Below are 24835 nucleotides of genomic sequence, written 5' to 3'. Positions count from 1 at the left end.
ACGAAGACCCTCGGCGCGGAGCCGGCGTCAACCCCACAGCCATGAAGTCCGAAAGTCAAGTCCAATTTGGAGGGGTCCTATCTTGGCCTTTTCTTCCTCCTTCCATTGAGCGGCTCGTCTTTCCAAGGCTCTCCTCACCACCGGCCCCCCCCCTTTGCGCAGTGGTTTGATTCATCTCAATAGGTCGCTGGGCCTGGGTGTCAGTGCGCATGCGCGAGCTTCGGCGCCGGCCCCCTGGATCCCCCACCGCGGGTACAGGTGACCAGTAACTCGGGGCGGGGGCTTGGACTGTCGTCGTGGCAACGCTGGCCACGTGGTAAGGGGGCCGCCCTCGGGTCTGCGCTGAGCGTAGCAGCCGGGCAGCCTGCAGGCGGAAACCTTGAGAGTCCGCCCCGGCGTGGGCTCTTGCTCAGCGCCTCGCCAGCCCCGCCAGGTAGGTGTCGCTTGTGCACGGTACCGGCGAAGACACAAGACTTCCGCGGACGCACGGGGACCCGCCGTAAGCACCCCTTAGGTCGCTGCTGGCCTGGGTGGGCGCTGGGCCGTGGTGCGCGGTCCCCGAAGGGAAAGAAGGTCGCGGGACCAGAGCAGATGCCCCAATCCGGCAGGCGTTGCCCAGCACAGTCGGTGGCACAGCCTTGTCCGTAATCAGTGAATGCGATCCTGATACCTGCCCTTAGCCCACTGTCCTTAAGCGCATTTCTTGATCTGAAGGTTTCTTTAAAATCACGCATCAACCTCATCGGCTTTAGGGCAAGTTGTTGGTTCAGTCGCTAAGTTGCGTCCAACTCGGGGACCCCCATGGACTGCAGCAAGCCAGGCTTGCAATGCAGGAGACTCAGGTTGGATCCCTGGGTAGGGAACGTCCCCCTGGAGAAGGAAAGGAGTACCCATTACAGTATTCTTGCCTGGAGAATTCTATGGACAGAGGATCCTGGCCCATGGGGTCTCAAAGAGTCAGACACGACTGAGGGACTGACACTTTCACTTAGGGCTTTCCTGGGGGCTCAGACAGTAAAGGATCTCCCTTCTATGCACTAGACCTGGATTTGATCCCTGGGGTCGGCAAGATCCCCTGGAGTAGGAAATAACAATCCACTCCAGTATTCTTGCCTGAAAAATCCCATGGATAGAGGAGCCTAGCAGGCTATAATCCATTGGGTCTAAAAAAGCCGGACATGACTGAGCGATTAACACTTTCAGGGCCTGTGGGGATATCTAAAGGACAGACCTGAGCCCATTTTGAGAAAACACAGTGGAGAGGACTGTGGTAAACTAGACAGCGTGTACCCAGCAGCTCTGCAAGTTGTGGCCAAGTGGAAAAGTCGGCCAGTGTTCTCAGTTCTCACTTTGCAAGAGAACCTGGAGTGCTGGACTTTTACCAGAAAACGTGATTTGTAAAACTTGTGCCAAATAAGTCACCTACCAGGCAGATTTATCCCGCAGACTGCCAGTCTGCAGCCTGTTAATGTTATTTGGGGGAAAAAAGTCACTAGAGAAGACATCAGCTTTCTGAGAGCGAGGTCTATAGTTTTCCTTTTTCTTTCTGTAAAATGAGCAGAGTAGGTGGGAAGTGCGATTGCAAAAAAGGAATGAGCTGTCCCCGACTCTGTTGCCCCCTTCGCCTCTGGCCCTCGATCTTTCCCGGCAACAGGGTCTTTTCCAATGAGTTGGCTCTTCGCATCAGGTGGCCAAAGTAATAGAGCTTCAGCTTAAGCATCAGTCCTTCCAGTGAATATTGAGGGTTGATTTCATTTAGGATTTACTGGTTTGGTCTTGTAGTCCAAGAACTCTCAAGAGTCTTCTCCACCACAGTTTGATCATAGGAATTCTATTTTTAATGTCTTGAGGAACATACTGTTTTGTAGTTTGCAAATTTTCCTCAATAAGCATGTAGTGCTTTAATAAGTTCAGTTCAGTTCAGTTGCTCAGTCATGTCCGACTCTTTGCAACCCCATGAGTCGCAGCATGCCAGGCCTCCCTGTCCATCACCAACTCCCAGAGTTCACTCAAACTCATATCCATCGAGTCGATGATGCCATCCAGCCATCTCATCCTCTGTCATCCCCTTTTCCTCCTGCCCCCAATCCCTCCCAGCATCAGAGTCTTTTCCAGTGAGTCAACTCTTCACATGAGGTGGCCAAAGTACTGGAGTTTCAGCTTTAGCATCATTCCTTCCAAAGAACACCCCGGACTGATCTCCTTCAGAATGGACTGGTTGGATCACCTTGCAGTCCAAGGGACTCTCAAGAGTCTTCTCCAACACCACAGTTCAAAAGCATCAATTCTTCGGTGCTCAGCTTTCTTCACAGTCCAACTCTCACATCCATACATGACCACTGGAAAAACCATAGCCTTGACTAGATGGACCTTTGTTGGCAAAGTAATGTCTCTGCTTTTCAATATGCTATCTAGGTTGGACATAACTTTTCTTCCAAGGAATAAGCGTCTTTTAATTTCATGGCTGCAATCACCATCTGCAGTGATTTGGGAGCCCAAAAAAATAAAGTCTGACAGTGTTTCCACTGTTTCCCCATCTATTTCACATGAAGTGATGGCACCAAATGTCATGATCTTCATTTTCTGAATGCTGAGTTTTAAGCCAACTCTTTCACTCTCTTCTTTCACTCTCATCAAGAGCCTTTTTAGTTCCTCTTCACTTTCTGCCATAAGGGTGGTGTCATCTGCATATCTGAGGTTATTGCTATTTCTCTCGGCAATCTTGATTCCAGCTTGTGCTTCTTCCAGTCCAGCGTTTCTCATGATGTACTCTGTATATAAGTTAAATAAGCAGGGTGACAATATATAGCCTTGACGTACTCCTTTTCCTATTTGGAACCAGTCTGTTGTTCCATGTCCAGTTCTAACTGTTGCTTCCTGACCTGCATATAGGTTTCTCGAGAGGCAGGTCAGGTGGTCTGGTGTTCCCATCTGAGAGGGGAAAAGCCTTTCTTTGTGCCTTGGGATTAGTCCCCAGTGTTGAGCTCATGGTCAGAGTGTGAGTTGGAGCAGTGAATGTGAATAAATGGACTACCCATGGTTTTTGTCCTTCAAGAAAGTCCAGTACTGACCCTGGGGAACTTCACTCAGTCAGGGACTAGATTGCCAACCCACTGGCTCACCTTCAGCTTAACTCAGAATTTATCTTTTTTTTTTTTTTACTGGAATATAATTGCTTTACAATATTGTGTTTCTGCTGTACAACAGCATGAGTCAGCTATATGCATACATATATCCCCTCCCTTCTGAGCCTCCCTCGAACCCCCTCCCCCACCACCACCCCACCCCGCTGGGTCATCACAGGGCTTACAGCAGCCTCCCACTAGCTGCATGTTTTACAAATGGTAATGTATGTATGTGAATCGCAGTCTCCCGGTTCATCCCACCCTCCCTTCCCCCCGAGTCCACGTCTGTTTCCTACATCTGTGTCTCTCTTCCCGCCCTGGAAATAGGTTCATCGTACCATTTCTCTGGATTCCACATACATGCGTTAATATTTGATATTTGTTTTCCTCTTTCTGACTTATTAATGCTCCACTCTGTATAATGGAGTCTGGAGTTTATCCTAAAGGAGCAGAGAGCTGGTAGCATATGCTTGGGAGACCGGGCCTGGGCTCCAGACCTGGGTTACATTTTATTATTACCTCTGCCAACTCCTGTGCTGTGCAGCCTGAGCACATTACTCAAACCTTCAGAGCTTTAGTTTCCTCTTCTGTAAAAAAGGAATAATCTCCCTTCCTTGCTGGTTTAAATGAGGATTGAGATCTTGCCTGTAAGATGCTTAGCCCCATAAATTACACATGTAAGTGCCAGATAAAAGGGCAGCTGCTTTTCTTGCTAATACTCAAAGCAGCAGAACATGGGTTAAAAGTATGGATTTGAGACGTGGCTCTCTTACCAGCAAAGAGGCCTTAATCAAGTCAATTCCCTGTCTCTTTAAGGAAAAGTGGCCATTCCCCATGCTCCAAAAATTGCTGAGTAAACCTAAAGCGTTGTTTTCCCACAATGTGAACAAATATTTGCTGAGCGTCTACTATGGGGAAGAAAGTGCCCCAGGGAAGCCATTGGTTCAGAAGCCCAGACCTATTTCACAGATTCAAGAACAGAGACCAAGAGAACAGCGAAGACCAGAACCCAGGCTTCAGCCCCTCTGGCACAAGATTCTCCCACACCACCAGGCCTCTTGCCAAAGTCCGAAGTGACTCACATACAAACCTTCTTGCATAAAAGCCTGAGAAGACCCCATTCTCCCCTTCCTGTTCCAGGCTTCCTCCTGTTGCTGCAATGCAGGTAACAGGTGTCAACTGAAAAAAAAAATGTTTGTTTTAAACTTTATTTATTGATGGCTGCTCTGGATCTTCATTGCTGCGCACAGGCTTCCTCTAGCTGCGGTGCACAGGCTTCTCGTTGATCCTTAACCACTGGCCCAGCAGGGACGTCCCACCCCCTCCCTTGTTGAGACAGGGTCTGTGGACCTTTCTTTGAGCCCTTGGATTCAGCCCTGGGCTGGATTTGCCCAGTAGTTCAGTGACTGGTACCTGTCAGCTGTGAGAGGGTAGATGTGGAGGAGAATCGATTCTCTGCACAGTCTCAGCTTTAAACCTTCATTTACTAAGAAGAGTAGCAGAGTGTTGGCATGACTGAGTGCACGTGTCTGTTGATCTGTCTCTCGGTGAACTTGGTGATAGGGGTTCTGGGGTGGCCGAGAAGCTTCAGCGGTGGCTCCTCTTAGTTCTGCCTTAGAGATGCTTAGAGCAATGGCAGAGAAGGGCCAAGGGCAGTATTTTATTTTTATTTTTCAAGTCCTGCAGCCCATCTCATGGAATTTCTAAGCAGTCATTATCCAGAAGGCGTCGGTTTTATTACCCGAGAGAACCACAGAGTAGAACCCAGAAGAAATATTTTCCTTATTTGCAGTGAATAGATTTGGTTTGCTCTCACATGTTTTTATTATCCAACTAAGGCTTCCCAGGCGGCCCAGTGATACAGAATCCATATGCTAATGCAGGAGACTCAGGTTCAATCCCTGGGCCAGGAAGATCCCCTAAAGAAGGAAATGAGGAGCCTGGCGGGCTACCGTCCATGGGGTCACAGAAGAGTCAAGCATGATTTAGTGACTACATAACAACAGCTGGATAGCTGTCATTCATTATCTCCTTTGAGTCACTCCGTGCCTTGGGAGGGCAGAGGGTATTCCCATTTAACAGGGGCGAAAACAAGATCACGTCGTGGCCAGTCAGGCTGGGACCAGAACCCGACTCCCTTGGCCCTTAGCCCTGTGCTTGTTCGGTGACCCTGCACTCCCCTCCTTATGTTGCCCCAGAGAGAAAAGGGAAGAGAAAGAGCAAGCAGAACAGTACATCCATCAACAAGACATCTCCATTGCTGCTAAGTCCAGACTCCCTAACAGGGCCAGGCGAGGCCATCTCCCCACTCTCCCCTGCACACTCCAGCCGCCCCAGGCCTCTCCCCACCCCTCAGGCTTGAACCTGTGCAGCCTCCAGTCTGAACATGATCCTCCAGGAACATCGGGTCCTCCAGGAAGCATTCTGGGCTCTGCATGGGTGAGGATGTGGGTCCCACTGCTCTAACAGAGAACCGATAACATTGGCTGAAACAGGAGAGAACGTTTCTTTCCTCTGATGTAAACACTCTGGCTGACTGGTGGCTCTGCCATGCAAAGAGGTCCTGCTCCTTGCATCGCCCCCAGGCAGGACCCTGCAGCTCTTACTGGCCAACGCCATCCATCCTCCACCCCGCAGGGAGGCAGGAAGGGAAGGGCAGGAATGGCACTTCCTGTCCAGGCGGGACCAGAAGTGTATGCATCACTTCAACTTCCATCCTCTGGACCAGCACCTCCTCACCTGACCATATCCATCTGCACATATTTGTCCCGGGCATCCATGTGCCCGACGTTATGAAGGGCTCCTGTCTGCGAGGGAGGAATGGATATCTGGGGATCCGGTAGATCCCCCTTTCTCAGTGAACCAGAGTCTCCCTGGTCCTTGCACTTGAGTCACGCCTGCCTTCTCCCCTGGGGAAGCCCCAGGCCCCTTTCTGTTGTTCAGTCACTAATCATGTGTGACTCTGCAGCACCCCAGGCTTCCCTGTGCTTCACTCTCCCGGAGTTTGCTCACACTCACATCCATCGAGTCAGTGATGCCATCCAACCATCTCATCTTCTGTCACTCACTTCTCCTGCCACCTAGCGGCATACATCCCTGAACCCCCAGATTGGGAGGTGTGTCAGCCAGGGTTCAACAGAGAGAACAGTAGGGGATATAATCAGGAGACTTGGTGCAAGGAATTGCCTTGCACAGCTGTGGGGGCTGGCGCAGAAAGGCTGGAATCCACGGTGCAAGCTGACGGGAAGGGCAGGCTCGGGCACTGCCTGCAGCTGCGGCCACAGTGGAATTACCTTCTTCCTCGAGGAAACCTCAGTTCTGCCCTTTAGGCCTTCCTGGTGACTGAAGCAGGCCCTCCCTGGTGACCTAGGATCACCTCTTTTACTAAAAGCCAACGAATGGTGCGTGGATCACCTCTCTAGAGTACCTGCCCAGCAACACCTAGGTTAGCATTTCTGAATAAATGGGGAAAACGAGCCCGGCCAAGTTGGCACCTAAGAGTGAGCATCCCGGAAAGGAGGAATTCTGGTTTCTGTGTTAGACGCGTGGTGAGTAATTTCAGGAAATGATACACACGATGCTGCTGCCTCTCTCCCCAAGTCCCCCCGCTCTCCAGCTAAGTGCTGGAAAGCAGCAGTAATTGAACTTGGCTTCATAATTATTAGTTCACCCAGGATTGGTTGCTTAGATACAAAGCAATTCATTTGGAGCCAGAGTTTCCTAAGATGTCCCATAGATGTTATAAGTTTCCAGAAATTTGTTCAGTGATTATTTATTAGTAATGGCTCCCAGCGTTAACACACTTCTGCTCCAAACAATATACTCTCTTTGACTGTATATTAATTAAGTAATTGCTAGTCTAATGCTACTTGCGGGATGTAATCTGCGTTTCCAGCAGAGTTTGTTCTGCAGGTCTTCGGTGGCTTTTGTTTTGAGACCTTTGGGTGGTTATAATGTGCTTTTTCCTCCTTTGATACAAGAGGAATTTAATGTTTATTGTAAAAATAAAATTGGATGATACAGAAAGAGAGGAGAAAATAATCACCCTAGCCTAGCAGCAAAGAATATTCTTTCATGTCTATGTGTATATAAAATCTGTAAGATCAAACATGTTACGTAATTCTGTATCCTGCCTTTTTAAACTTAACATTATTTTGTGAGTAAATAACCCGTGTAGTAAGTTGTTTATGAGTATTTTAGTGATTTTTTTTTGTAGACTTGTACCATGATTTATTAGCCATTCTCTCCTTGTTGGACATTTACATTGTTTCTAATTATTTGCAATTATAAAGCGTAATGCTAATGCTAATGCTAAGTTGCTTCAGTCGTGTCCAACTCTGTGCGACCCTGTAGATGGCAGCCCACCAGGCTCCCCCATCCCTGGGATTCTCCAGGCAAGAACACTGGAGTGGGTTGCCATTTCCTTCTCCAGTGCATGAAAGTGAAAAGTGAAAGTGAAGTCGCTCAGTCGTGTCCGACTCTTAGCGACCCCATGGATTGCAGCCTAACAGGCTCCTCCGTCCATGGGATTTTCCAAGCAAGAGTACTGGAGTGGGGTGCCATTGCCTTCAGGATACAAACTTGCAGCTAAGTTTTGAGGATCTAATGAAGAGCGTGGTGGTTATAATCAACAATATTGTATTATCAACTTCAAAGCTACCAAGAGACTAGATCTTAATTGCTCTTACCACAGAAGAGAAATGATAATTTTATGAAGTGAAGAGATGTTAGCCAGTGTTACAGAGGTAATTGTGTCACAATGTATAAATGTATTAAATCACACTGTACACCTTAAACTTGCCCTATGTTCTGTGTCAATTAAAAAAAAAAAAAAAAACCAGGATGAACACCTTTATGTTAATCTTTGCACATATTTATGAGTATCATCTTAGAATTTATTCTAAAACTGAAACTATAGGAAGAAAGGGTATAACGTATGTACGCCTTTTGATATATATCAACAGGCTTTTTTCCAGGTTTCTCAAAAATTTTTGAAAGATTATCTCATGGTACTTGACCGTATTGTAAAACATATGAGAAGAATCAATATAATCATTTCCTAAAGAGCTTATAAGCAACTGAGTAGATTTATCAAGAAATGGAAGTAATTATTCCTTTCCTTAGAAGATACTCATTTCTCTTATTTATTATTGATTCAACCCAGAATTTGCATCACTTCTCTTCTGTGAGTCTCTCAAGTGATATCAAGTGCCAGCCTGCTGTCCGCGGGCCTTATCGGTGACAGGGTCTTCAGAAGGAACAAGCCCATAAATGCCAAGTCACTGTGGGGGAGGGAGAGGCCAGCCAAGCTGCCGCTGATTACCTGCGCCCCACGCCCGCCCAGCCCACTGACCCTGCTCAGGAAGAGCCTTGGAAATCAAGTTAACATCCCCTTTCCCTGCCCCGTAGCACACTGTAAGGACTGCCAGGCCATAATGAAGGTTCTTTTGCTGAAAGACCCCAAGGAGGACGACTGTGGCCAGGACCCCTACGTCAGGGTAAGTGCTTGGCACACCCAGTCCCAGAACGCCTGGCCCTGCCTTGTGTTGAAGTCAATCAAGGGTGGGGCGATCTGCTAACAGTTGAGGAGTGGGCACAGTGTAAATTGTGAAACAGGCCCCTTTTCCTTATTTTCCAAAAAAAACCCCTGCCAGCTCAAAGCTGTATCCTTTTATTTGCAGGAGCTGGGATTATATGGGCTCGAAGCCACTTTGATCCCTGTTTTATCGTTTGAGTTTCTGTCTCTCCCCAGTCTGTCGGAGAAGGTAAGGTTCGCCAGCCTCTGAGCACCGTCGTTTTCCAATGAGACACCTTTGGTTTCCCTGGCATCCTTCCCAGCCCGAGTGGGAAGGACCCGTTGATGAGCACTCGTCTCACCGTCTGGCGACGTGAACTCACCTGCCCCAGGTCTCAGCTGCTGTTAGATCCTCAGCCCGAGCCTCTCAGAGGCGGGCCGCGGCGAGGCCCCACCTGCCTGCTCTCAGCGGTGCAGACCCTTCCCCTTCCTCCTCTCCTGCAGGCCACACCCCCCGACCTCAGCAAAGAGCCCAACAGCTGTTGTTTCTTCCCAGGCCAGGCATCTTGGCCAGGTCCCCCAGCAGATAAGAGGGAGGGTTGGGGCTGCTGCCCCCAGGGTTGGGGTAATAGATTACAGCCGGGGACGGCCCCAGGGAAGCCCTGTCGGAACAGTTCCAGCTAAAGATTTGGTGCCCAGCAGTCTCCACCACTGTGCACCTGCCACCAGATAACCTCCCCAGGGGCTCTGTTCTGGACACATGGGCCAAGAGCCGGGGGGTTCACGGGATGGGTGTGCCCACCCCTGTCCACTGGGCTCCCCCCTTCCCCACCCCGCCCCCATGCTCTGCATATTGGAGTCTGCCTGTCACTCACGGAGCACCTGTCTGCTTTCTCCCTTCCGTTTGAGCTGAATGTTAAATTATTCGTTCAACAGTTGGCATCTGCCCTGACTATGTGCTGTGAGGACTATGTAAGGGACCCCCATAAGCAGCTTTAACGGAAGCAGAGCTCATCATCTGAGCTCGTTGCTAGGACCCCGATGGTCAGAAAAATGCTACAAGCAGGAGCCTGTCCATCACCCCCAGCTAGTCTGTTTCCTGAGGGGGTGTCTGAGCTCTGAAGCTCTGGTGGTGCGGTGAGTGAGTGCTCTGGCCTGGGCACCGTGGAGACACGTGCTCAGATCGCAGCTCCGGCCCTCACCTGGGCTGCTTCCTCATCCTCGACAAGCCTCTGTGTCTTAATCCGATCAAATCTTTGCACCCATCACAGGGTGCCTTCACATGTTCGGTGCAGGAATGTGTGTAAGACAGCCCACCACCTTGCTCAGAATACATGGTCAGTAGATTTTGTCCCCGTTTTTATCTTCAAAAACCGGGGCTTCAGCATGGATATCGCTCCTTGAATATCCAGTTTATTATGGATGCAGGTCCAGTCTGCGGTCCTGCCTACACCCCAGCCACGCCCAGGCTGAGTCACATCCCCTCTGCTCCCTTATGCCTGCCACCCCACATCACACCGACCCGTCCCTCCCCAAGACCGTGAGCTGTTTGGGGGAAATGCTGTGAATTTACCTTGTGACCTTAAAGACCTGGAGTAGTTCCAGGCACATAGTGGGCTCTCCTGTCTTGAGTGGATGGAAGGATGGATGGATGGATGGATGGATGGATTTAGTTTGCCTACTACTTTTGTGAAGATGTTGAATCTTGGGCAGCGTTGAACTTGGCCATCATATAAAATCCTCTGCCGTTGTTTGGTGTGCAGCTGTCTCATCCCGAAGGTTACGGGGGACTCATTTTCACCAGCCCCAGAGCGGTGGAAGCCGTGGAGCGGTGTTTGCAGAAAGACACTAAAGCTGAAGGTGAGGGCGGGGTCTGCTGTGAATCCCTCTGGATGTCACTCTGGTTTATCCCGTCGGTGATGCTCAGTCCAGAAAGAGGTGCACCTCACGCTTGAAACAGCGCAGTGACTTTTGGTTCAAAAAGTATTTAGGTACCGAGTTCCTTTGTGCCTGTGTTACCTGTGGAGGGAAGATGAGATGAGATTCCCTCTTCTAGGCTCTTTCTTAGTGTCCTACCCAGATTAGCGTCACCCGGGAGCCTTCTGATGGGAGCGAGCACTTCGAGGTGCCGAGTCCCCAGGAAGCCGGACCGTGCTGCCTCCTAAACGCCCAGACGGGTGTCAGGTCTTGGGAAGGAAAAACTAGTGTTTCCTTATCTCCTAAAAGGGTGTTGAATGCCAAGTGGCCTTACAACGCTTTTTTTTCCAGTATTTCTTTAACCCATATTTTAAAATGTTTACTTTTGTCATAAAATGATAATGTCCTCTATAAAATTGTGTTTGTTCCTAACCCAAAATGTATCATCTCCACTTTGACCTAATGGATAAATGAGCCTTCCTATCTCAGAAGACAGTTTGTTGACTGCTTTGGTTTATGTCCCAGATAAAATCAGTTGTATCAGACGGCAGAGGACGGGGTGGATAGATAGCATTACCAACTCAGTGGACGTGAATTTGAGCAAATTGCAAGAGTGAAGGACAGAGGAGCCTGGCACGCTGCAGTCCAGGGGGTCGCAAAGAGTAGGACAGTGAGTAAACAGCAGTTGCTTTATTAGAGATGTAAATCGCCTCTTTTTCACGAGCAGTAACTTTTTTCTCTAAAAGTCTAGATTTGGGGGGAATTCCCGGGTGGTCCAGTGGTTAGGGCTCCGTGCTTTCACTGCTGTGGCCGTGGGTTCAATCCCTGGTCTGGGAGCCAAGATCCCACAAGTCTCATGGCGTGGCCAAGGGAAAAAGGATAGATTTTTATATTTTAATATCACCAAGCAAATTAATTCTTCATTATGTTTGTTTACTAGTATTCATTAAAATGCTTCTAGTGCCAGCTGTGGAAATGACTTAATATTTCAGGCAAGGCATACTGACACATTTGGCCAAAGTGATTTTTAAAAACTTGCCTGCAGACTATGAATAGAATTTAAAAATGGATTTTAGTTTGAGATGCTGTTTCTTTGTATCTGGTCATTAAAAGTTTGCCTTGCTCACAAGTTTTTTAGGATGAACAAACAGCCACAGGCAGCAGTCCAAACGGCCACCGTGGTATTTGCAGCTCACATCAAATTTCATGTTTTACAGTCTGGAAAAAGTCTCTGAAAGAAAAATGGAATGCTAAGTCGGTGTATGTGGTGGGAAATGCTACTGCTTCTCTAGGTAAGCAGTCAAGGCCCAAATAAAACACCAGAGTATGACTGTGATATTGTGATTATAATAAAAAATGTATATTTGGTCTTTATCCCTATTCCTGGCCCAGGCCTCCTAAAACCCTTGGAATTTCCTAAATGATAAGAAAAAAAAGGTGTCTTTTGGTATTCATAACAGACCTCTTTCAACTCCATCTGAGTTGACTTCACTGAGGTGACTTTTGGGAAGCCCTTAGACTGGGGGCTAGTTGCCATTGGAGCCAGTCCCGTGATTCCAGTGGGAACTTTCAGATCCTGCCCTCCCTGCCCCCCACCTCCAGGGAGAAGGATGGTGGGGTGCCCAGAGGTTGAATTAATGACCAGTGACCAATGATTTAGTCGATTGTGCCCATGCAACGGAGCCGCCATAAAAATCCAAAGAGCAGTTTCACAGAGGAGCTGGGAGGCCCAGGCCCCCCGAACCATCCCTGCCCGATGCAGCTCCTCCATCTGGCTGTTCATTGACACCCTTTGAAATACCTTCGTAAGAAGTCAGCAACAGTAAATTACACCTTTTCCCTGAGTTCTGTGAGCTGTTCTAGCAAGTGACCCAACTCAAGGAGTGGGTCAGGAGACCCTCTGACTCAGAGCCGGTCTGTCAGAAGCACGAGCGATGACCTAGGTCCGAAGTGGGGGCAGTGTGATCCGGGGGGCTGAGCCCCGCATCCTTGGGATCTGACGCTGCCTCCTTGGAGAGCGCGTCAGACGTGAGTTAGGTTGTCAGACACCCAGCTGAGAGCCGGAGAACTGCTGGGTGTGGAAAACCCACCCCCAGGGCAGCCAGCGAGCAGAGGTGTGAGTGTGGTGGAGAGCAGAGAAGAGAGGGGAACGGGAGATGTCCTTCCCCACTGACCTGACTTAGTTCATGGAGCCCCGTGGTTCAGTTTAAAACAGATTCTTTTCCTTACTCAGTTTATAACAAGTAATTAGTCAACCACATAATGATCCCGATAAGGCTGTGGTAAAATAAATACATTCAGATATGGCTAAATGGCATTGAAAATCGGTTCCCATGTTTTGAGAAATACTTGGTCCCCATGTATTCAAAGGCTTTGCCAAATTATTTGTACCCTTTGGCCCACTAATCCCTTCTCTGGTAATCTATCCAACGGTAGTAATCCCAAATAGGAGAAATGTTTTTATCATTCAGTCGCTCAGTCGTGCCCAACTCTTTGCGACCCCATGGACTGCAGCACGCCAGGCTTCCCTGTCCATCACCAACTCCTGGAGCTTACTCAAACTCACGTCCATAGTCGGTGGTGCCATCCAGCCATCTCCTCCTCTGTCGTCCCCTTCTCCTCCCGCCTCCAATCTTTCCCAGCATCAGGGCCTTTTCAGATGACTCAGTTTTTCGCATCAGGTGGCCAAAGTATTGGAGCTTCAGCTTCAGCATCAGTCCTTCCAGTGAATATTCAGGACTGATCTCCTTTAGGATGGACTGGTTGGATCTCCTTGCTGTCAAAGGGACTCTCAAGAGTCTTTGTCGGGGGAGGGTTGGGATACACAACTATATCATAGTGTTACTTATAATGTAAAAAAATGAAAAACCCCAAGTGTCCACGAACAGGGGAAGAGTTCAATTTAAATTATGACAGATCTGTGTGATGGGTATGTCGTTTCTTCTTTTATATATACATCTTTATTTTGAAGGGAACTTATAGGAAAGGTATAAATACAAGGCAAAGAACTTAATTTTTCCTGAACCTTTTGAGAGTAAGTTGCTAATTTGACCCCGCATCACCTAAAGCCACAGGTCTGGGGGCCGCGGGGGCGGGGGGACCGCGGGCTGGGACCCAGCTCCCTCTCAGGTACATGATGCCTCCTCCCACCTCCCACACCAGCTTCCAAGGGGAGACACTCCATGTCTTTGTAAAGCACCTGCCTTCGTCTTTGCACCTTTAAAAAAATGACCCTGGAACAAAAGGACTTAAATAACCATGTAAACAAATAGATGTTGTTGTTTTCCAGTGAATAGAATTGGCCTGCATACAGAAGGAGAAACCTGTGGAAACGCAGAAAAGCTTGCAGAATACATTTGCTCCAGTAAGTAGAGTAGGGCCCCGGTGAAGCCCGGTGCTGCTGTTGGGGGGCCTCCCAGCCAGCACCTCGGGGGAGGGCTGTCTCCTCGGTGCTGTCTTGGTAACGACACGGCTGGTCTGAGTGTGTGCGCCCCTCTGCGTTCACGGCGCCTTGCATCTGCTGCTGTCTTATATCAGGTGCCTTGTATCTGCTTCCGTCTGTGCTGGTCTGAGGTTCAGCCCACTGCCCTCCACCCACTCCACCCAAGGAGACAACTCGAACTTGACACAGAGTGAAAGGGTTGGAGACAAAACCAGGAACAGGATTTTCTGGGAATCGTAAGGGGCGGGTGGAGGCAGCAGGAGCTCCTGGGCACTGTCTGTCTGTCTGCCAGCTCTCCTGCCTGTCCTTCCTTGTGGGAACCTCTTCCTTCTCTGAATTCCCTCCCCCGCAAAGCCCACTCCTCCGTGAAAAAGCACCCCCTGCCCCCTCATAAGCTCATCATTGGGCAGCACATGGGCTGAGACTTAGAATGGCACAGGTTCTAGGGAGATTTGTATTTCAGTAGGGATTAGGCTTTGCACTGGTTATGAAATTCTCAGCTTCTGACATGAGAGTTCTGTTTGGAGCAGAACTCTCGAAGAGAAAGAACAGAGGCTCAGTGTGTCTGTAGGGGAGCCCCCACTCAAGTTGTGTGTCCCAGACCCCCTGCCGTGCCTGCTCCAGCTGCACACAGGTGCTCACATAAGCGTGTCCTTGTCATGTTGACCCCTCCCTGACGGATGCGTGACATCAGACACCCACGTGAAGGATGGTGTCTCACCTTCTGTTACTGAGGGGATCAGGGCTGTGCCCCTCGAGGTCAGGGGCTGTGGGCCTGTCCTTTGAGGACCAGATGCAGGCGGCTGTGCGGGCCCGTCCTCTGCCCATCGTAAATGAGAGCGGCCGTAGACCACGTGCTGGGCTCTGACCCGGGGCCGCGGTGTACAGGCCTCTCTAGAACTTCCCTGGGCTCGGAGACAGGGCCGGTTGGTTGCTGACGCCCAAGGTGTTGCTGTGAGTTTGTCCAGGAGAGGGTTTTGTCTTCTGTGTCCCTGGTGTTGGCATCGGGTGGGCAGGGAGGGCAACACCGTACCCGGGGACTGGACGGCTTCCGGGGCCATTTTGTGTGGGCGTAGCGTGTTGGAACGTTTGTTCTCCAGGTGGCGCTGGCCTGTCTCGATCTTTCTGAAGTCTTAGGGGTCCCTGCTGTCAGGAGCCAGTGCCGTTGGTGAAGGGCTTGGGCTTGTGTGTTTCTGTTGACCCCGGGAGGCACTCCTGCAAGAGTCCTGGGTCATCCCCTTCCCGTAGGCCAGGCCTCCTGGCGCTCAGGCTGCAGACAGTGGATTTTGCAGGTTCCCATTCACTCTCCTTTCCCCACTCTTCTTTTATGAATGATCTTATTTGCTGTTTCCCGCGTCACTGTCACGCTGGTGTTGAGGGCTGGGCATTACCGGGTGGTCAGCGTGGCCCTGGCGCCTCTGCACCACCGTCCACTATGGTCCTCTGTGGGAGCCACGTGTGCCTGTTTAAATTAATCAAAGTGAAAAAACGAAAAACGTGTTTCCCCGTCACACGGAGCACAGGCCACAGCTCAGCCACCTCTCTCAGCTCAGGGCACCGCAGGAACGCCCGGGTGCCCCAGGGTTGCCCAGCGTACTGTTTGGCAGGCTTGTCGAAGCTCCGGGGGGCTCGGGACCATCCAGGGTCCCAGAGCTCTGAGGGGACAAGCGGGAGGACGGACTCCCCACGGCTCGACCAGCGTTCACCTATGGGTCCTAACAAACCTTCAGTTCCCAAGTAGAATCATACCTAAATGAGAACTCATCCTGACTGATAAGGACTTGCCCCTGGTTTCGCCTAGATGTTAACGATTTTCTCGGAAGTCCACTCTGAAGCTTGACCTTAAAAGGCAAGAAGGCATTCCCAGTGCTTGGAGTAGAAAGGCCAGTTTGTAGTCACTGCTTATTTGTTTGACTGAAACACTTGTTTACTCTGTGACGGGCACTGTTAGAGCGCTTAAAGCCATCACCTCGGTGAGTCTGGTAGTTTCTTGTTCTGATGGACAGGTCTTCCCTCCCAGGGTGACCCTGCTGGCGGAAAAGAAAGGATGAGTGAAGTGGTCAGAGGTAGAAGATGACTCTTAACAGCGTCTTCTGAGAGAAAGAGAAGGAGGGGAGGGCGTCAGAGACAGGCATTGTGCGGGTTATTTATTGATGTTTAATCTCCCTGGATTATAGTTGATTGGTTACTCAGGTTATCTGAACTGTCCCCCTGGACTTGCAGCTGAGCTGACCGACAGTTTGTTCCTGCCAACCTGTCCACTTCCTGGGCTCTCCTTCGCGCACCCACCCCCACCCAGCCTCATCATCCTGATTATCCACTGTTAAGTGCCCGCCCCTAACAGGCCTGAGAGGGCACAGACCTGGAGGCCGTTAGAGTTTCACAGACATGCGTCTCCTCCAGCGAAATGATATTTACACACACCCTCTCATCACCCGCATCGCCTGCAGAGACTGAAGCCCCCGCCCCGGCCAGGTAGCAAGCACTCAAGGACTTTCCGCACAGCTGCCGTCTTCTGCCCAGCAGGCCAGGCCCCCTTCCTGTTAAAGGAGCGCAGAGCATCCAAGCCCCGAGGTTCACCATCCTGTGTGGGGTTAGACTCCTGCCAGGCCCTGGTCGCTCCCTGTCGTCCCGGGGAGACCTCACCGCTCACCTCTGCAGAACACTCAACCAGCTTTCACACTGGCCTATTTAGCTGAGCTCATCCCAGAACGGAATTTTTTAAATTCATTCATTCATTGTTTTCCATAAACGATCTTACGACAAAGAGGAAGAGTGGTGTGGTCGAGCAGTGCCCTGGTGGGAGATACCGTCAGTTTCCATGGTGATGAGATGGGCCGTGGGCGTCCTTACCCCGGAGGCTGTCAGGCTGTTTGCCATCAAGCCTCCACTCTTGGGGAGGATTCTGACACCTGACGGCCCATCGGTTTTGTTGGGAGCTTCTGTCTCCATGGTGTCTCCACAATTCTGCAAATAGAGGCCTCCAGCTGATTCTCCCAGAGCGGAGATGTACGCAGGGGGAGGAGGCAGGGCCGTTCTGAGCAGGCTGGGCTCCCCCCAGCGTCCCTCAGCCCCTGAGGCACCTGGCCTGGCGGCTGCCATCCCCACCATAACAGAAGTGGCCCTGCAGCTGGTCTCTGCTGGGGTGGCTGCACATCCATCATCCATGCTCAGCTCCCATTTGCTGCCTGTCCGTGGAGCCCAGGTTCCAGCTACTTCCTTCCAGCCGGTCCCCTCAGGAGGCAGAGACTGTTACTCTGGGGCCAGTACTGGGCCTGACCTCTGACCCAGCTCTGCATGCTCACCGCTGCCCGGGGCCACCAGGGTGGGAGGGGCTTCAGAAGGTGGGGGTACCACAGCCCCAGGCACGCGTGGATGTTAGTGTTCCACATGCTGCCCCCCACCCCACCATGACCCCGAGAGCTTCCTCCACTCGGTCCTGGAACCGACCTGACCCAGGGCGGGGCCTGGGGCTGTGCCTCCCACACCCCTGACACGTTACCCCTGGCCTGTCTACAACGCCCGCCTGTTTACTCGCAGGGGAGCCTTCGGCACTGCCTCTTCTGTTTCCCTGCGGAACCCTCAAGAGAGAGATCCTGCCAAAAATGCTCAAGGACAAAGGTGACTGAATGCACTGGCCCTCTGGGCCATGCCTGCCCCGGCCTGTCCGGGGTCCCGAGAGCCCGCCTGCGCAGTGACAAAGTGTCACCCCAGAGCCCTCGAGGGAGGGCACGGCTGGGCTGGACCGCTGGGCCGGGAGGTGGGCGCCCCTCATGTTAGGTTCGGGGTGCAGGCACTTTCCTACTTTAGATTCGCTCCCCACCAACCCGCTCAGCTCAGCTGGGGGTGGTGGGGGGCCCAGAGCCCTCACCAGGACCCCGGTGGCAGTAGGGTGGTCGGGACCCCCAGGTAGGCACACGGGGAAGCCAGTCTTCAGGGAGAGCCGATCTCATCAAGCACGGGGCGGCCTGCAGCTCAGCTGACCTAGACCTGCTCCCACTCCAACCCTGGGCTCCATCCCCGGGTGCCAGGGACCGAGCTGTCTGGGCCCCCGAAAGCTCGTGGCCGCTGACGCCCCAGGCTTACAAACCCCCGTGCGGTCTGCCTCCAGCTCTGGCCCTCAGGGTGGGAGTCCACGCGGACAGCAGCCATGGCGGGAGTGGCCAGGGCCAGGCCTGTGGACAGTTCACATAGATGCGGGGACAAAAGGAATCCGTGGTCCCGAGGGGGCTGAGGCTTCGGGACCCCGTCCTTCCCTGTCATCTCCGCCTCCTGCACCGTGTGACTGCTCCGCAGCATAGGGTGGGGTGCGGAGGGCCGGCCCAGCCCCCGTCCCTCGGTGCCCGGCCACTTGTTCCGGGAGAGTTGTGTGGCCCTGGGGGACCTCTACTAACGGTGCCCTGTGGTCCGTTCCCGGCACAGTAAAGTGTGTCTCCTGGTCTCCATTGTGTCCAGGGATCCCCTTGGAGAGTGTAACCGTCTACCAGACTATTCCACACCCAGGGATCCAGGGGAACCTCACCAGCTACTACACCCAGCAGGTGCGTGCCGCTTCCCGGGAGCTCGGGCCGGGGGCCCCCAGGTGGCACAGGCAGGGCTGAGGGGCGCCAGCCTCCCGATGCTGGTTCTACTGTCCATTGCAGATTGTGACTCGCGGTGGGGGGCGGGGAGTGTCCCATCTTTTGGTTCCATCTCTGTATCTGGGAAGTAGGAACAGACCCATCTGGTAAGATTTTTCAAGGGTTAAAGGAGATAATTTACACAGAGCCCTCTGCGTAGCATTCAAGACTGAGAAAGCCCGGGGTCAGCAGTGGCCGTGACACAGTTCCTCGCCGTGGGGCAGCGGTGGGGCTGCAGGGCAGGGGCCGAGAGGGGCGAGGTGCACACCAGGCGGGCCCACGGGGTGGGGCGTGGTCTGGGTTGAGCTGGGGAGGCAGCGGGAACCTTTGGAGGCTTCAGGCAGAACAGTGCTCGGCTCTTGTGGGGTTGATGGGAGCTTTCCACGTCTGCACCCAATAAGACGCCTCCCCTTCCTCCCCCAGGACAGGCTTCCGAATGCCTTGCTGGCCTGAGAGGCCCTGTTAGCACCAACCAGAGCAGAGAGGCCCAATGGGCCCATTTGTCTGCTCCATCTCCAGAAGGCACGGAGAGGGCCAGGGAGCAGGCTCGCTGCTATCTGACTTGATCGGTGCTCTTTGGCCACAGGAGCTGGAGGCGCTGTCCACTTGCCTGGGTGCTGGGTCCCCGGTGCCTGTGTCCTCTGGCCGGGCAGACGCAGACCCGAGGGTGGCAGAGTGCCCAGGAAACAGCACCCAGCCTCCCCCACCCCCTCTAAACAGTTCTCGACCTGGGCTCCATCTCTAGGGAGCCCAGGACCCAAACCAGTGGGAACCCTTCTGCTGCAAATGCCCCCAGGCTGTCCCGGGGTGCACCCTGGGCTCCAGGAGTGATGGTGACCAGCTGGGGAGCATCTCTCAGTGAGGACCCTCCTGCTGTGAATGCCCCCAGTGTGCACCCTGGGCTCCAGGGGTGGTCACCGTCTGGGGAGCATCTCTCAGTGGGGACCCTCCTGCTGCGAATGCCCCCAGGCTGTTCCAGGGTGCACCCTGGGCTCCAGGGGTGATCGGCTGGGGAGCCTCTTTCTCCTTGGTCCCTGGCAAGGGACTGACTCTGTTCTCCCCTCTCCAGGGTGTTCCCGCCAGTATCACATTTTTTAGTCCCTCTGGCCTGACACACAGTCTCAAGCACATTCAAGAGTTATCTGGTGACAGCATTGGCCAAATTAAGGTAAGATATTCAGTGGGCTTTTGGCCTTTTTCTTTCAGATTCTTTTGTTTGTTTGTTTTAGCTTTTACTAATTATCCTAGAATTTCCGTGCGAAGCCAAAGCACTCCTGACCTCGTAGAGTCCCTGATGGCAGCTCTGGAGAAAAGGCAGGGCTGGACCGCCCTGCGGTCCAGGGCTCGGGCCTCTGCACTTCCACCGAGGGGAGTTCCACCCTGGTCCAGAAGTCCTCGTGCTGTGCAGCGCGGGCATCAGGACTCCCAGGCCCCTGCACACAGCTCACAGTGCCGCTTCCTGGCTGGTGCTCTTGCACAAGTTACTTAACCTCTGAGCCTGTGCTGCGTGAAGACAATTATCCCTTTGTGGTCTTCGTAGACATGTGCATGGTCTTCCCTGATAGGTTCATTGAAAGAATTAAGTCAAGCCCTTAGCTCAAGGCCTGGCTCAGTTATGAGCATGCTTCCCCTTGTTTCCCATCTGTCTTGAAATTAGGTATTCTAAATCCTTTCTCCTTTTTGTGGTTTTTAACTCAAAGGATTTCCATTTGTACTCTTTAGGAGTCGGCAAGTAATCACAGCCCTGTAATGGGGATGCTCTTAAAGGGCCTGAGGAGGACTGGGGAAGGGCTGCTGGTGTGACTGGGAGCCCCCAGCACAGGCCCCAGCACACCAGGGGGTCGGGGCTGTCTCTGCCTTATAGACTGGTTCCCCACTCCCACCCCAGCCCCAGGCAGGTGCCCAGAGACGGAACACTGGCCTTAGCGCTGGGCTGTTGGGGGCCCGGCGGGGAGTGGGCTGCCCTGCTCCAGGGGCCCCGTCCGCAGCCTGGGTCCAGCCCCGTGGGCTCCGTGGGTCCAGCCAGGCCCCTGGTGGTGAGTCTGACAGCAGAGCTCTCTAGACACCCCCCGCTCCTGTGACCAGCCCGTGTCAGGGGGAGTAAAAGGCTCATGTGGAAACGTCATCTTGTGACCAGATTGCTTCTGCTGAAATTATGCTTTCTATTTGCCAGTTCCCGACTTCAGGGAGTTTCTTTCTTTCTTTTCTTATTTTTATTTTTTTTTAAGAAAAAAGCAGCTTTATTGAGATATAATTCACACACCATGAAATTCACTTTTTATGACTTAAATATGTACCTTTTAAAGTGTACAGTTCAGGGCGTTTAGTAAATTCACGGAGTTGTGCCGCCATCACCCTCTCGTTCCGGAACATTTTAGTACCACGAAGGAAACCGCGTGCCGTGAGAGTCACGCCCCAGCCCCCAGCCCCCACTGGCCTTCTCCCCGTCTCTGCGGATCTCCCTGCGCTCTGGACTTCTCATACAAACGGAGTCTCGCCGCATACAGCCTGTGGTGCCTGGCTCGTTTCACTTAGCCTGATCGCCTCAGGGCTCACCCACGTCGTCATGTATCGGTTCTTCATTCTTCTGTGTTACCACACAACAGTCTATCTGTGAACAAACCACCTTTTATTTGTCCATTCATCAGCTGATGGACGTTTGGACTGTGTCCTCTTTTGAGCCATCATGAGTAATAGCTGAGCATTTAAATACAGGCTTTTGTGTGTGTGAACACGTGTTCTCATTTCTCTTGAGTGTATACCTAAGTAGAGTTGCTAGCTCATATGGTGACTTTATGTCTGACATTCTAAACAGTTGCCAAACTGTTCCAAAGTGGCTGTACCATTTTGCAGTCCCACCAGCAATATATGAGGATTCTAATTTCTCCATATTCTTGCCAACACTTTTTTTTTTTTTTTGTCTTTATGATTATAGTCATTCTAGTGGGTATGAAGTAGTTTCTTAGTGGTTTGGGTTAGGATTTCCCTAATGAGTAAAGACGCTGAGCATCTTTTCATGGGCAGGATGACCGTTTTGATACCTTCTTTTTTAAAAATTTTTTATATTTATGTATCTTTACAATATTGGTTTGATTTCTGTCATGCATCAACATGAATTCACCTTGCGTGTACACCTGTCCCTTCCCTCTTTAATCTCTCCCACCTCCCACCCCTTCCCACCCCTCTAGGTTATCACAGAGCACCAACTTGAGTTCCCTGAGTCTTACCATTTTGATATCTTCTTAAGAGAAACGTCTGTTCACATCCTTGTCACTTTTAAACTAGGTTATTTGTCTTTTTGCTATTGAGTTGTAAGAGCTTTTTGGATGCAAGTGCCTGTTAGATACATGATTTGCACAGACTTCTCCCCATTCCATGAGTCGTCTTTTTGCTGTGTTGATGGTGTTCTTTGAGGCACTGCTGCTGCGAAGTCGCTTCAGTCGTGTCCGACTCTGTGCGACCCCAGAGACGGCAGCTCACCAGGCTTCCCCGTCCCTGGGATTCTCCAGGCAAGAACACTGGAGTGGGTTGCCGTTTCCTTCTCCAATGCATGAAAGTGAAAAATGAAAGTGAAGTCGCTCAGTCGTGTCCGACTCTAACAACCCCATGGACTGCAGCCTACCAGGCTCCTCCGTCCATGGGATTTTCCAGGCAAAAGTACTGGAGTGGGGTGCCATTGCCTTCTCCGTCTTTGAGGCACAGAAGTTTGTTTCAACCAGTGTTCTATTTTGTTGCTTGTGGTTTTCATCGTGTGTCTCAGAAACCATTGCCTCGTCCACGGTCATGAAGATTCACTGCTGTGTTTTCTGTTGCAGTTTTAACTCTGACATTGAGGTCTCTGATCCGTTTTGAGTTAATGTTTGTGCATGGTGTGAGGTAGGGGTCCAGCTTCAGTTTTTTGCCTTAGGGAGGTCTCTGAAGGGGTAGCTGCTTTGTGGAAGGGGTGGGAGTGTGGGGGTTCCAAGAGCCCCAGCTTCTGTGCGAGCAGCCTCCTTCCTTGCCCCCCACACCCCCCTGGGGAGGAGCACCAGGCCACCGCTTCCTAAGACTGTGCGAAGGCGGTATCTCGTTCTCTCTCCTGCCAGCCTGCCTGGGGAGGGGCGGATGGGGGTGCCAGGCAGGGGCTGCCATCTTCAGGGGGCTCACCGTCACAGACCACTCCTGGGCAGGTCCCTGTCGGTGGTGTGAGCACAGAGTGGGGTGGGATGAGCACCTTCTCTCTGCCTGAAGCTGTCAATCTTCCCATTTCACCACCCCCACCCCCCGCCCCAAGCCAGCACTGAGAGGCAGGGTGATTGAGCCCCTTTTACAGATGAGAAAACTGAGGATCGGAAAGGCTAAGTGATTTGCAATGACAGCTGGCAGGGGCCAGAGTCACAGCAATACGTGGCCCAGGCCACTGAAGCTTCTAACCTAGGATAACGACGGTCCTGTGACCACCGACGGGCACCAGGTGTGGGTCTGTGCCAAGCCCGGGCCAAGTGGTCACACGTGCTGCTCATCTAACTCTTGGAGCAGCCGGATGAGCAAAGCTGTTAACCTTTCTGCTTCATGGAGGTGGGGATGGAGGCCCACAGAGGGTAGGTCACCCTGAGGCCACTGTCCTGTGGAGCTGCCGTTTGAACCTGACCCCCTGGCTCCGGGCCCCGGTCTGGACTGCTCTGCCTCCATGGGGGGCCTGGCTGCCACCCCTGCCTCACAGAGAGCCCCTTTCCAGGCTTTGTTCTGTGCTCCCACCACAGAGGTCCTGACCGATTCCAGACGTCGTCTTAACAGGATGTCCCGACGGGCCCTGCACCCACCCCCCCCCACCCCGCTTCCCCTCCAACCCCCCACCGAGGCCTGCGGCTCCACTGAGACCCCTCTGTCTTCTCCCTGCAGTTCGTGGCCATCGGCCCCACCACGGCCCAAGCCCTGGCCGCACAGGGCCTGCCCGTGAGCTGCACCGCGGAGAGCCCCACGCCACGCGCCCTGGCCGCTGGCATCAGGACGACGCTCCAGCCCCACGCATGCTGAGTGTGCAGCCCCAGTGCCCTCCCCTGGCTGGGCTGCTGCCTCCGTGTGGAGCCAGGCATTGACAGGGGCTCCCAGGAGGCTGCTGCCCTCATGCTTCTGCCTCTTGCCCGAGGAGAACACCCCCTGCCCCCCGCCCAGCACCCAGGACCGGACAGGCCATGGGGCCGGCATCAGGCCCACAGGCACCTGGCGACCCCCCAGGGAGGCCAGCACGGACCCTTGCCCGGCACACACGGCTCCTCCGGCGGCAGGAAGGAAGCCAAATACAGCTCGCTGGCCACTCGGGCTGACCGTGTGTCCCTGTCACTTGCTGTGTTTGGGGAAGAAGCAGATGCGCCCTCATGCTGAGAACCGACAGACCTGGCGTGAAGATAAAGTTTGCTGCGTGTGAAGGAGTTTTATCCTCTTGTGAAAAAGAACCTCTGGGCTGCCCAGGTGAATAAAGTTTGCTGCGTGTGAAGGAGTTTTATCCTCTTGTGAAAAAGAACCTCTGGGCTGCCCAGGTGACGCTAATGGTAAAGAATCCTCCTACCCAGGCAGGAGATGCAGGAGACGTGGGTTACATCGCTGGGTTGGGAAGATCCCCTGAAGTAGGAATGGAAACCCACTCCAGTATCCTTGCCTGGAGAATCCCATGGACAGAGGAGCCTGGCGGGCTACAGTCCATGGGGTGGCAAGGGTCAGACACGACTTAGCAACTCAACACCACCACCAAGGGCTAGTCAAGACATTCAGGCAAGGCTTTACTGGGGCTCCGATGGCTACAGGAGGGAGCAAAAACAAGTAACAGTTTCACCTTCTCACTCCCCCAGGTGGGGATGAGCTGGTTGCTTATGTGGGATGAGGGTGGAGGTCCGTCCAGGGGTCAGGCTGGAGGGGGCTTAGGCGGCCTGCCACCCCTGTGGGGGTGTCCAGGGCAGGGGGCACGCGCAGTACCCTGTTCTTGCTCCTGACACCTTTGTATCTTCTTGTCGGTAATTTGCTCCAACTGTGCATGCATGCAGTTGTTCGTAGAGCCTTATAGTGTCTTTGGATTTTGTTGCTCAAGGAGACGTTTGTCCAGGTGCAAGCACTGCGGGAAAGAGTCCCACGTCCCAGGCCCCAGCCTCAGTGCCACAAAAGACGGTCCTGTGGGCTCAACAGTGCCTGGACTGGGTCAGCGGTCCTCAGATCACATGCTTGGGGGACAGAGCAAGGTCCA

At 52.5% G+C, this 24835-nt stretch overlaps 1 protein-coding gene across 5 annotated transcripts; it reads left to right on the top strand.

Annotated features, from left to right (window-relative positions):
* The first annotated feature begins 54 nt into the window (after window positions 1-54).
* UROS (uroporphyrinogen III synthase) lies at window positions 55-24148 on the top strand. 5 transcript variants are annotated; one of them, NM_001191369.2, is made up of 10 exons: window positions 55-433; window positions 8535-8623; window positions 8807-8890; window positions 10404-10500; window positions 11775-11849; window positions 13847-13921; window positions 17540-17620; window positions 18455-18540; window positions 19688-19786; window positions 23500-24148. In NM_001191369.2, the coding sequence occupies exons 2-10, from the start codon at window positions 8561-8563 to the stop codon at window positions 23632-23634; spliced, it is 795 nt and encodes a 264-aa protein (NP_001178298.1). In that variant the 5' UTR covers window positions 55-433; window positions 8535-8560; the 3' UTR covers window positions 23635-24148. The 5 variants fall into 5 exon arrangements, 4 of the variants coding, with proteins under 4 accessions (NP_001178298.1, XP_005225913.1, XP_005225914.1 ...); XM_005225856.5 differs by having other exon boundaries at window positions 367-499; window positions 23500-24094; XM_005225857.5 differs by lacking the exon at window positions 55-433 and adding an exon at window positions 3425-4290 and having other exon boundaries at window positions 23500-24094.
* Window positions 24149-24835: the final 687 nt, after the last annotated feature.

The sequence above is a fragment of the Bos taurus genome, chromosome 26 (genome assembly GCF_002263795.3).
Source record: "Bos taurus isolate L1 Dominette 01449 registration number 42190680 breed Hereford chromosome 26, ARS-UCD2.0, whole genome shotgun sequence".
Taxonomy (NCBI): Eukaryota; Metazoa; Chordata; class Mammalia; order Artiodactyla; family Bovidae; genus Bos; species Bos taurus.
The sequence above is the reverse complement of the archived record's forward strand: the minus strand, read 5'-3'. Positions and strand labels throughout refer to the sequence as shown.

Bases quoted from the DNA above. Each gene is read 5' to 3' on its own strand.
- UROS (NM_001191369.2), top strand. From the start codon at position 8,561: ATGAAGGTTCTTTTGCTGAAAGACCCCAAGGAGGACGACTGTGGCCAG. The intron at 13,922-17,539 runs GTAAGTAGAGTA...GTTTACTCGCAG, and splicing joins TGCAGAATACATTTGCTCCA to GGGAGCCTTCGGCACTGCCT. The intron at 17,621-18,454 runs GTGACTGAATGC...CATTGTGTCCAG, and splicing joins AAAAATGCTCAAGGACAAAG to GGATCCCCTTGGAGAGTGTA.